The following is a 13,396-nucleotide window of genomic DNA, read 5'->3' on the forward strand; positions in this document are numbered from 1 at the left end:
TTGTTCCATAATGTTACAGTATTAGCTAAACCTGTTCAGTTTACCAGTAGTATGCAAACATTTGGTGGCACAGAAAGGCTATGGCAATGTTTTATTAGTTAACTAGGGTTTGAAGTAGGTATATCTACAGTTGAAGTCAGAAGTTTACATACACTTAGGTTGGAATCATTAAAACTAAGGACCCTGGGACTAAACATCTCCCTCTGCAACTGGATCCTGGATTTCCTGACGTACCGCCCCAGGTGGTAAGGGTAGGCAACAACACATCTGCCATGCTGATTGATCATCAACATGGGGGCCTCACACCAAGACTGCTTGGCCAAGAACGACTCCAACACCCTCATTAGGTTTGCTAATGACACAACAGTGGTAGGCCTGATCACCGACAACGATGAGACAGGCTATTGGGAGGTGGTCAGAGAACTGGCAGTGTGGTGCCAAGACAACAACCTCTCCCTCAACGTGATCAAAACAAATGAGCTGATCGTGGACTACAGGAAAAGGAGGACCGAACAGGCCCCCATTAACATTGACGGGGCTGTAGTGGAGAGTTTCAAGTTCCTTAGTGTGCACATCACCAACGAACTATCATGGTCCAAACTAGAGGTCGACCGATTAATCGGAATGGCCGATTAATTAAGGCCGATTTCAAGTTTACATAACAATCGGTAATCCGCATTTTTGGCCACCGATTTGCCAATTTCATTTATTTATTTATTTAAAAATAATAATAATTACACCTTTATTTAACTAGGCAAGTCAGATTAAGAATATATTCTTATTTTCAATGACGGCCTAGGAACGGGGGTTAACTGCCTTGATCAGGGGGGATTCGGGGATTTGTTTTTGCAACCTTCCGGTTACTAGTCCAACGCTCTAACCACCTGCCTTACATTGCACTCCACGAGGAGCCTGCATGGCAGGCTGACTACCTGTTACGCGAGGGCAACAAGATGCCAAGTTAAGTTGCTAGCTAGCATTAAACTTATCTTATAAAAAACTATCAATCTTAACATAATCACTAGTTAACTACAAATGGTTGATGATATTACTAGTTTATCTAACGTGTCCTGCGTTGCATATAATCGATGCAGTGCCTGTTAATTTCTCATCGAATCACAGCCTACTTCGACAAAAGGGTGATGATTTAACAAGCGCATTTGCGAAAAAAGCACTGTCGTTGCACCAATGTACCTAACCATAAACATCAATGCCTTTCTTTAAAATCAATACACAAGTATATATTTTTAAACCTGCATATTTTGTTAATATTGCCTACTAACATGAATTTATGTCACTTCTCTTGCGTTCCGTGCAAGCAGTCAGGGTATATACAGCAGTTTGGGCTGCCTGGCTCATTGCGAACTGTGTGAAGTCCATTTATTCCTAACAAAGGCCGTAATTAATTTGCCAGAATTGGACATAATTATGACATAACATTGAAGGTTGTGCAATGTAACAGGAATATTTAGACTTAGGGATGCCACCCGTTAGATAAAATACGGAACGGTTCTGTATTTCATTGAAATAATAAACGTTTCGTTTTCTAAATGATAGTTTCCGGATTCGACCATATTAATGACCAAAGGCTTGTATTTCTGTGTGTTATTATGTTATAATTAAGTCTATGATTTGATATTTGATAGAGCAGTCGGTAGGCAGCAGCAGGCTCGTAAGCATTCATTCAAACAGCACCTTTGTGCGTTTTGCCAGCAGCTCTTCGCAATTCTTCCAGCATTACGCTGTTTATGACTTCAAGCCTATCAACCCCCGAGATTAGGCTGGTGTAACCCATGTGAAATGGCTAGCTAGTTAGCGGGTGCGCGCTAATAGCGTTTCAAACGTCACTCGCTCTGAGACTTGGGAGTGGTTGTTCCCCTTGCTCTACATGGGTAATGCTGCTTCGAGGGTGGCTGTTGTCGATGTTTTCCTGGTTCGAGCCCAGGTAGGAGCGAGGAGAGGGACGGAAGCTATACTGTTACACTGGCAATACTAAAGTGCCTATAAGAACATCCAATAGTCAAAGGTATATGAAATACAAATTGTATAGAGAGAAATAGTCCTATAATTCCTATAATAACTACAACCTAAAACTTCTTACCTGGGAATATTGAAGACTCATGTTAAAAGGAACCACCAGCTTTCATATGTTCTCATGTTCTGAGCAAGGAACTTAAACGTTAGCTTTTTTACATGGCACATATTGCACTTTTACTTTCTTCTCCAACACTTTGTTTTTGCATTATTTAAACCAAATTGAACATGTTTCATTATTTATTTGAGGCTAAATTGATTTTATTTATGTATTTTATTAAGTTTAAATAAGTGTTAATTCAGTATTGTTGTAATTGTCATTATTACAAATAAATAAATAAATAAAACAATTGGCCGATTAATCGAGGGCACAACAAAACCTTTCCCCCTCAGGAGACTGAAAATGTATGGCATCGGTCCCCAGATCCTCAAAAAATTATACAGCTGCACCATCGAGAGCATCCTGACCGGTTGCACCACCGCCTGTTATGGCAACTGCTCGAAATCTGACCGTTAGGCCCTACAGAGCGTAGTGCATATGGCCCAGTACATCACTGGGACCAAGCTTCCTGCCATCCAGGACTTATATAAATGGAAAGTCAGAGGAAAACAATTGTCAGAGACTCCAGTCACCCAAGTCATAGACTGTTTTCTCTGCTACAGCACTGCAAGCGGAACCAGAGTTCCAAGTCTAGGACCAAAAGGCTCCTTAACAGCTTCTACCCCCAAGCCATAAGACTGCTGAACAATTAATCAAATGGCCACCAGACTATTTACATTGACACCCCCCCCCCCCCTCCATTTGTTTTGTACACAGCTGCTACTCACTGTTTATGATCTATACATAGTCACTTCACCCCTACCTACATGTACAAATTACCTCAACTAACCTGTACCTCCGCACACTGACTCGGTACCAGTACCCCCTGTATATAGCCTCGTTATTGTTATTTTATTGTGTATGTCTTTATAATTTTTTACTGTAGTTTATTTGGTAAATCTTTTCTTAACTCTTCTTGAACTGCACTGTTGGTTAAGGGCTTGTAAGTAAGCATATCACGGTAAGGTCTACACTTGTTGTATTCGGCGCATGTGATTTGATGAATTTCACCACTCGCTGCAAGTCCTCATGCTTCAGGTTTAACCTGTGCTTGCTTGGGCCAGCTCTCTTTTTGATGGGAGGCATTAGACCATTCTCCTTGTATGACTGCTGGAGGAGATTCAGGCGTGTTCTACTAATGCTGAAAGACATATTCCAGATACAATATTTTAGCATTATTATACAATAAATAGCCGTAATCACTGTCAGACACACCTGGCTACCTTGATGGGTCATGGAATCATCTGGCAAAGTGGAGTCTTTTGTGTAGCAAAACAATGAACCATAATCCTAATCCATAAAGTGCTAGCAATACAAACCTATTGTCATAGCTAGTTAAAGTTAACCAAATAGGTTCAATGTTAGCTGGTTAGCTAGCTAGCATTAGGCTATTGTCACGCCCTGATCTGTTTCACCTGTTCCTGTGATTGTCTCCACACCCTACAGGTGTCGCTTATTTTCCCCAGTGTATTTATCCCTGTGTTTCCTGTCTCTCTGTGCCAGTTCGTCTTGTATGTTTAGTCAAGTCAACCAGTGTTTTTCCCCATACTCTTTTTGATATTCTCCTTTTTCTAGCCCTCCCGGTTTTGACCATTGCCTGTTTCTGGACTCTGTACCGGCCTCCCTGACCATTCTGCCTGCCTTGACCACGAGCCTGTCTGCTACTCTGTACCTCCTGGAATCTGTTCTAGTTTTGACCTTTTTGCCTGTGCACGACCATTTTTCTTGCCTACCCCTTTAGATTATTAAACATTGTAAGACTCCAACCATCTGCCTCCTGTGTCTGCATCTGGGTCTCTCCTTGTGCCTTGATAACTAGCAATACGAAATGGCATTCTGAGATAACATTACTACACACAGACCATAAACGTAATGTCAGCTAGCTAGCCAAGAGTAAGATTTAACTTGCTATGAAAACAACTTTCTGACAACATTAGAAACATATAATATCTGAAACTGTAGCTAGATTCTTACTCATCTATACATTTGTTCTATTGAAATGGATACTTGCATACTCAAGTCTTTTGTTAAGTTTCAATAAGCGATACATAAAAAAGCTGCGTTAGACAGGATTATCCTACACATACTGACCAGCTCAAATAGACAGAAGTCGGCTATATGGCAGACCAATGCAAACTCATCTATCTGCATGTCCAGACCACTCATTATCTCAGCCAAACATGGCTAGTGGGAAGGTTGCTGACTTTTTCTGTGGCGTAACCAACTAGGCTCGTAATTTAACAATTTATTCATATTTACAGATGGCATAGAAGTTTGTTATTAAGGCACATGAAAGTTCACGTTTGAGAAGGCATTTCTGCCAAAAAAGTGTACATTCAAACAGCTCTCCTGTGAAGTAGTGACCCACAACATGTGCCTAGTATCCTGAAACAGATGACATTTAAAGTTTAAGACTTGTTCTCTGAACATTTTCAATTGATGGGGCACCATAATGACATATGAGTTAAATGTGTACAGCATTCTAACTCACGGGTGCAACAAATACAGCATCTTTCAAGGCATGCCTCAAAATATGTTAATAAGCCAGAAACAACAATAACATGCACCCACTAGTGGTCAAAAGGTTTTTGGCGCTTCAAAATTACTGTAAGGAACTATATTCTGTGGGGTGGAATTACAGTACCAATGAAAATACTGCAATTCTTTCCCCCGCCCACAACCTTTTCCCACAATGCACCATCATTTAAACCAGTATGCTGCAATAAAATGTTTCAGAGTATTTTACTGTTGATCATGCCAAAAATTACTTTGTATAATATACAGTTTTCTGTTACAGTGCACTGTTGTGAGGCTGGGGTTTTAGCCCACAAAATGTATTTATTATCATTAATAACCTCTACGGGGTCATTGTCCCCCCCCACGTGACGATTGAGCTAACGTAGGCTAATGTGATTAGGATGAGGTTATAAGTGAAAAGACAATTTCCCAGGATATAGACCATGTCTGACATGGGCAGAAAGCTTAAATTCTTGATTAATCTAACTGCACTGTCCAATTTATAGGAGCTATTACAATGAAAAAATACCATGCTATCATTTGAGGAGAGTGCACAGTTATGAACTCGAAAATGTATTAATAAACCAATTAGGCACATTTGGGCAGTCTTGATACAATATTTTGAACAGAAATGCAATGGTTCATTGATTCAGTCTAAAACTTTGCACATACACTGCTGCCATCTAGTGGACAAAATCTAAATTTCTCCTAACCTTCAATAGTACATATGGCCTTTCTCTTGCATTTCAAAGATGATGGGACAAAAAACAAACAAAGAAACGCATGTTTTTTTTCTTCGTATTATCTTTTACTAGATCTAATGTGTTATATTCTCCTACATGAATTTCACGTTTCAAAAAACTTCAAAGTGTTTCCTTTCAAATGGTATCTAGAATATGCATATCCTTGATTCAGTTCCTGAGCTACAGGCAGTTAGATTTGGGTATGTCATTTTAGGCAAACATTTCAAAAAAGGGTTTGATTCTTAAGAGTTTTTAAGACATATCATGATTCAAGAAGATTTCTCCTTTCATTTTGTTGCTGGGACCATTGCTGTGAATGCTCACCTACCTTCCCCTACCCTCTCTTTCTGTCTCTCTTTCTTAAATTAGGGCTAGGTGTTCCGCTAGCGGGACACCTGCCGACAACATCCGGTGAAATTGGAGGGTGCCCAATTCAAATAAATATTTGTAATATAAAACATTCATGAACATCTTATATAATTTAAAAGCTTAACTTCTTGTTAATCTAACTGCGTTGTCAGATTTCAAAAAGGCTTTACGATGAAAGCACACCATGTGATTGTCTGAGGACAGCGCCCCACAGCAACATATTTTTCAACCAGCACAGGCTTCACAAAATCACAAATAGCGATTAAATAAATGACTTACCTTTGAAGATCTTCCTCTGTTTGCAATCCCAATGGTCCCAGCTACAACATGAATGTTTGTTTTGTTCGATAAATCCTTCTTTATATCCCAAAATGTCTGTTTAGTTGGCACCATCGATTTCCACTCGTTCAACATGCAGAAAAAGTCCAAAAAGCTACCACTAAACTTCGTCCAAACAAATCAAACAACATTTCTAGTTAATCCTCAGGTACTGTAAAATGTAAATAAACTATAGTATTTCATACGGAAAGTAGTATGTTTAATAGGAAAGGAAAATTCGTAAGCGCGCGCTGAAAAGACTGATTTTCTTCAGGTGGGCTCCTAAGAAAAACTCCAAATACTTGTTAGTTTTTCAAAAAAGAGGCCTTAAACCTTGAATGAAGACTGTTGACATCTAGTGGAAGCCATAGGAATTGCAATCTGGGAGATGGATGTACATAGAAACAATAGATTTCCATAATTATTCCATAAAAATTATAATTCTGGTCGGATTTTCTTCGGATTCTCGCCTGCCATATCAATTCTGTTATAGTCTCAGACATTATTTGAACAGTTTTAGAAACGTCAAAGTGTTTTCTATCAATTATATGCATATCCTGGCTTCTGGGCCTGAGTAACAGACAGTTTTCTTTGGGCACGTCAGTCAGGCGGAAATTCAGGAAACTAGACCCTAGCCCTAAGAAGATTTATACATCTCCCTCCCTCTCTATCTTACAATATTGATATTTCTCTCCTTTAAACCTAGGAGAGGAGCTGCTTCTACTACTAGACTATATGGGGACACTTTATTTGAAGGGTACCTACATAAGGAAATCATAACACGTTTATAATGCATACATAACCAAATCATTAACACAATTTTTCCTCCCTACACTCAGATGCTCCAGTCCTGGACCCGGTTTTCCAGGACGTTCGCTCGCCCAACTACCAGTTTGTGACCTTGCGCTGCATCATTCAGAAGTCCAACCCGCCACGCATTGCCAGCGTCCGCTGGACGCGAAACGGCGAGCCCCTGACCTCCCTGACCCCACACCCACAGGAGAACCCGCAGCTGAAATTCAAACTGGACCCCAGCAACAACGGCACGTACAAGTGCCATGTCAGCAACGGCGTGGGCTCTTCTACCTGCACCTTCAACATCTCATGTGAGTACCAGAAGCTGCTGGAGTTTCTGGTGGGGTTGAGGTCAATTCCATTTAAATTCAGTCGATTTGGGATGTAAATTGGAATTTCTGTATACTTCCTGAATGGGCTAAATTGAACTGGAATTGTCCAAGGTTACTGGAAATTGATTTTACCTTGTTTCCTGGTTTCATACAATAGCACCTTGACTCGACTTCTTTGGTGTTGACAGGTCAGAAAAAAGGCTGGATAGGTGGGAGCAGCCTTATGGTTATGGCTACACCTACAAAAGAGAGTTTCGCTTTGTGTAAAATATAGGACTGAAAATTAAGTACAATCTTAATCTGACCATCTGATACGCAATAGATAAAAGTATCAAACCAACCAACCAACTAACTCTCCCCCCTCTCTCCTTACCCCTGTCCTTCTCCCTCTCTCCCTCCCTCACCTTTCCCTCACCTCTCCCTCCACCAACACCGTAGCCCGTCCATACAACGCTGAGTTCTACTTTGACACGCCCAACCCCATCTGCAATCTGAAGGGCAACAACTTCTCCTACAACCTCCAGTGGACCCAGAGTGAGCCCGCGGCTACAGACCGGATCATTGGCTACTGGGTCAATGTTCGCAATGTGAGTCGCTCACACAGACACTCACTCACTAGGGATGTGCACAGGGTTTTAAATATTCTCCTTTCCTTTTCTCTCCTCTTCCTCTCTATCCTCCCTTCATATTCCCGATCTCCTTTCTTTATTCTCCTTTCTCCCTTTCTCTTAAAGCCGGTGATGAAAAATGACCCCCCCTAACTATTGGTTGTTGGAATATGGGAAACACATCTGAGAGTGTTTAGGCCTATATGTACATTTAATCTTGAGTATTATACGTTAATGTATTTCCTGTCTTGAAGGTGATATGACATTGCATGTGTTGCAAAATCTATACCTATGTAGCGATGCAAAATGCCAATCCTGCATAGTTGTGTAGCAAAAATATGCAGATGTGTTCAGCCCCACAATTAATTATTAGCCAGCAGCATACCACCCTGCATTCCACTAATTACTTGTCTTTGAAGTTAAGCAGGGTTGATCCTGGATGGGAGACCACATACTGCTGGAAGTGGGTTTTGAGGGCCAGTAGGAGGCACTCTTTCCTCTTCTGTAAAAAACATTGCCCTGTGTAGGGTGCGGTCTTTGGGATTGGGATGTTAAATGGGTCCTATCTGTGGTCACTAAAGATCCCATGGCACTTATCGTTAGAGTAGGGGTGGTAACCCTGGTTAACTTCCCAACCTGGCCACCTTCTGTAATCATCTGCATCTTCAAATTGGCTCATTCCTCACCCATTTAACTATTCCCCAGGTCGTTGCTGTAAATGAGAATGTGTTCTCAGTCAACTTACCTGGAAAAAATTAATAAATGAACTTGATGGGTTTTTGCATTGTGAACGTGAATCATAAATACGGCTTTAATGTCTCGGCCCTGAGGTGGTCTTTCTAAGCATCGGTGTAAGGCATTGAGGCAACGTTGTGTGGTGGTTGTTTGTTCACTGGGAATGGCCTGAAGTTGTCTTCCATCAATGATACGTGGGCTAGTAGTCTAAAGTACTCCATGGGTACAAACACGTAGGCTAGTGGTCTAAAGTACTCCATGGGTACAAACACTCTGAACATGCATGTGAAACGTTGGTTTGACCACTTACTTTCTTCTTCCATTGGCCAAAATTGTAAATTTCAGGTGTGACAGTTGACAGGACATGTGACAGTTGACAGGACATCACAATGTTCCCCCTTAGCATCTCTCTCTCTCTCACTCTCTCTCACTCTTCCCAACGGCCTCCGAATTTCCCTGTTAAACAATGTAATCAGCCCACAGCAAGAGAAGGAAAGAGAGAGAGAAGTAAAGAGGGAGATGGGGGAAGAGAGGGAAATAAAAGGAAAAAGAGGGAGAGGGGAAGAGAGGAAGTATCTTGATGAATTATACAAGCTTGGCAGTATTCAAAGCAAAAAAGCACACACACACACTCTCACACATAAACGCACACACACAAACACACAATTGGGGCCAGAAAGGGAGAGAGGGAGTAAGGGGGCTGGATTAGTCAGCTTAGCTTTGTGCAGCTGAAAAGCAAAATGCCATGCTCTTTAAAACTCATTCCTTAAGTAAGCACCTGCTGGGAGACACCGGAATTAGCATCTTGCATGCTAGTTTTTAGGATAAGTTTCGTGAATGAGTTTGCACACTCCTTCTGCTGCTTGGACGTGTACAGCATGCATTGTTGTTGATGCCCAGCTAGCACACAATGTTCTGAGAACCATATGTTTCTTAGAGCATGGTGACAGCATGGTTTTCCAATGGTTATTTTGCACACAACCTTCCCATAATCTTCTGGAAATGGTGCAGGATACCCAGCTAGCACATAACGTTCTGAGATGGGAATATTTCTTAGCTGGGAATTTCAGTACTTGAGCATAACATTTTCTAAAAGTTTCCTCATGGTTCTAATTAACCTGTTTGGGATAGGGGGCAGTATTTTCACGGCCGGATAAAAAACGTACCCGATTTAATCTGGTTACTACTCCTGCCCAGAAACTAGAATATGCATATAATTAGTAGATATGGATAGAAAACACTCTAAAGTTTCTAAAACTGTTTGAATGGTGTCTGTGAGTATAACAGAACTCATATGGCAGGCCAGAACCTGAGAAGATTCCATACAGGAAGTGCCCTGTCTGACAATTTATTGTCCTTCTGTAGAATCTCTATCGAAAATACAGCATCTGTGCTGTAACGTGACATTTTCTAAGGCTTCCATTGGCTCTCAGAAGGCGCCAGAAAGTGTAATGGGGTGTCTGCTGTCTCTGGGCGAAGAACAGCAGGAGTATTTGTTAGTGGTCAGGCTGGGAACAGTGACACTGGAGATGCGCGTCCAGGAGACTACTCCATTTTTTTCTTTCAGCCTTTGAATGAATACAACGTCGCCCGGTTGGAATATTATTGCTATTTTACGAGAAAAATAGCATAAAAATGGATTTTAAACAGCGTTTGACATGCTTCAAAGTACGGTAATGGAATATTTATAATTTTTTTGTCACGAAATGTGCTCGCGCGTCACCCTTCGGATAGTGACCTCAACGCACGAACAAAACAGAGCTATTTGAATATAACTATGGATTATTTGGAACCAAAACAACATTGGTTGTTGAAGTAGAAGTCCGGGGAGTGGATTCTGACGAAGAACAGCAAAGGTAATCCAATTTTTCTTATAGTAATTCTGAGTTTCGTGAGCACCAAACTTGGTGGGTGTCAAATTAGCTAGCCTGTGATGGCCGAGCTATCTACTCAGAATATTGCAAAATGTGCTTTCGCCGAAAAACTATTTTAAAATCTGACACCGCGATTGCATAAAGGAGTTCTGTATCTATAATTCTTAAAATAATTGTTATTTTTTTTGTGAACGTTTAACATGAGTAATTTAGTAAATTCACCGGAAGTTTGCGGTGGGTATGCTAGTTCTGAACGTCACATGCTAATGTAAAAAGCTGTTTTTTGATATAAATATGAACTTGATTGAACAAAACATGCATGTATTGTATAACATAATGTCCTAGGGTTGTCATCTGATGAAGATCATCAAAGGTTAGTGCTGCATTTAGCTGTGGTTTGGGTTTATGTGACATTATATGCTAGCTTGAAAAATGGGTGTCTGATTATTTCTGGCTGGGTACTCTGCTGACATAATCTAATGTTTTGCTTTCGTTGTAAAGCCTTTTTGAAATCGGACAGTGTGGTTAGATTAACGAGAGTCTTGTCTTTAAAATGGTGTAAAATAGTCATATGTTTGAAAAATTGAAGTTTTTGCATTTTTGAGGTATTTGAATATCGCGCCACGGGATTACACTGGCTGTTGAGTAGGTGGGACGCGTCCCACCTAGCCCATAGAGGTTAACTACAACATCATTCTCGGTAACAGTAAAAATTTTACTTGCTATAACTGTTATATGTTCTTGTTTATCTACCTAAGTTTAATGCACTGACTGTGTCACTCTGGGTAAGAGCATCTGCTAAATGGCCAAAATGTAAACGTTTAAATTAACACTTGCAAACCACACTACTGGGTATTATTCTAATAGCGCCGCCCCCCAAACAAGGCCTAATTTGGTCAAAATACGAATAGTGTGAGGGCGGAGCTGATTTTAATAATACCAAGCATTGTGCTTCGCAAGTGTTCATTTATACATGAACATATTGGTAATTAAGCAGACACTCTTGTCCAGAGTGAATGACTGTCAGTGCATTAATCTAAGGTTGATAAACAAAACATATCACCGTCATAGCCAGTAAAACATTTCTGTAACCGTTATTGAGAATGTTGTTGTAGTTAATAATACGTTGGTCTTCAAGGTGTTTCATTTTTGTAACAAAATACTTTTTTGATGTAGTTTTGCCCATCTCTGGCTAGTGCCAAGAATGTTAATGTGATATTCATAGTGACTTACTGCCATCTTCCTGTAAGTTACTGTAATATATGAGCAGTGATACAGTACAACACTGTAAAATCAGCCTAATTTACTGTGAGAAAGTAAATGCCACTGTGATCATAATATCATAACTGTAATTACATGGCATTGGTGCAAGGAGGTTGGCTGCTAAATATGTGTAGATTAGAGCATATTTGGTGTCATATATATATATATATATACACTGCTCAAAAAAATAAAGGGAACACTTAAACAACACAATGTAACTTCAAGTCAATCACACTTCTGTGAAATCAAACTGTCCACTTAGGAAGCAACACTGATTGACAATAAATGTCACATGCTGTTGTGCAAATGGAATCGACAACAGGTGGAAATTATAGGCAATTAGCAAGACACCCACAATAAAGGAGTGGTTCTGCAGGTGGGGACCGCAGACCACTTCTCAGTTCCTATGCTTCCTGGCTGATGTTTTGGTCACTTTTAAATGCTGGCGGTGCTTTCACTCTAGTGGTAGCATGAGACGGAGTCTACAACCCACACAAGTGGCTCAGGTAGTGCAGCTCATCCAGGATGGCACATCAATGCGAGCTGTGGCAAGAAGGTTTGCTGTGTCTGTCAGCGTAGTGTCCAGAGCATGGAGGCGCTACCAGGAGACAGGCCAGTACATCAGGAGACGTGGAGGAGGCCGTAGGAGGGCAACAACCCAGCAGCAGGACCGCTACCTCCGCCTTTGTGCAAGGAGGAGCAAGAGAAGCACTGCCAGAGCCCTGCAAAATGACCTCCAGCAGGCCACAAATATGCATGTGTCTGCTCAAACGGTCAGAAACAGACTCCATGAGGGTGGTATGAGGGCCCGACGTCCACAGGTGGGGGTTGTGCTTACAGCCCAACACCGTGCAGGACGTTTGGCATTTGCCAGAGAACACCAAGATTGGCAAATTCGCCACTGGCGCCCTGTGCTCTTCACAGATGAAAGCAGGTTCACACTGAGCACGTGACAGACGTGACAGAGTCTGGAGACGCCGTGGAGAACGTTCTGCTGCCTGCAACATCCTCCAGCATGACCGGTTTGGGGGTGGGTCAGTCATGGTGTGGGGTGGCATTTCTTTGGGGGGCCGCACAGCCCTCCATGTGCTCGCCAGAGGTAGCCTGACTGCCATTAGGTACCGAGATGAGATCCTCAGACCCCTTGTGAGACCATATGCTGTTGCGGTTGGCCCTGGGTTCCTCCTAATGCAAGACAATGCTAGACCTCATGTGGCTGGAGTGTGTCAGCAGTTCCTGCAAGAGGAAGGCATTGATGCTATGGACTGGCCCGCCCGTTCCCCAGACCTGAATCCAATTGAGCACATCTGGGACATCATGTCTCGCTCCATCCACCAACGCCACGTTGCACCACAGACTGTCCAGGAGTTGGCAGATGCTTTAGTCCAGGTCTGGGAGGAGATCCCTCAGGAGACCATCCGCCACCTCATCAGGAGCATGCCTAGGCATTGTAGGGAGGTCATACAGGCACGTGGAGGCCACACACACTACTGAGCCTCATTTTGACTTGTTTTAAGGACATTACATCAAAGTTGGATCAGCCTGTAGTGTGGTTTTTCACTTTAATTTTGAGTGTGACTCCAAATCCAGACCTCCATGGGTTGATAAATTGGATTTCCATTGATTATTTTTGTGTGATTTTGTTGTCAGCACATTCAACTATGTAAAGAAAAAAGTATTTAATAAGATTATTTCTTTCATTCAGATC

The 13,396-nt window shown here is 41.6% G+C and overlaps 1 protein-coding gene across 1 annotated transcript in view; it reads left to right on the forward strand.

Moving 5' to 3' along the window:
• LOC106610595 (MAM domain-containing glycosylphosphatidylinositol anchor protein 1) overlaps window positions 1-13,396 on the forward strand; it is a 357,350-nt gene that overhangs the window by 261,461 nt on the left and 82,493 nt on the right. The window contains exons 10-11 of the mRNA XM_082956545.1: window positions 6,921-7,187; window positions 7,647-7,795. Of these exons, the coding sequence (XP_082812671.1) occupies window positions 6,921-7,187; window positions 7,647-7,795 (416 nt within the window). The remainder of the gene's footprint in view (window positions 1-6,920; window positions 7,188-7,646; window positions 7,796-13,396) is intronic.

This window comes from Salmo salar, chromosome 09, assembly GCF_965601325.2.
Source record: "Salmo salar chromosome 09, fSalSal1, whole genome shotgun sequence".
NCBI lineage: Eukaryota > Metazoa > Chordata > Actinopteri > Salmoniformes > Salmonidae > Salmo > Salmo salar.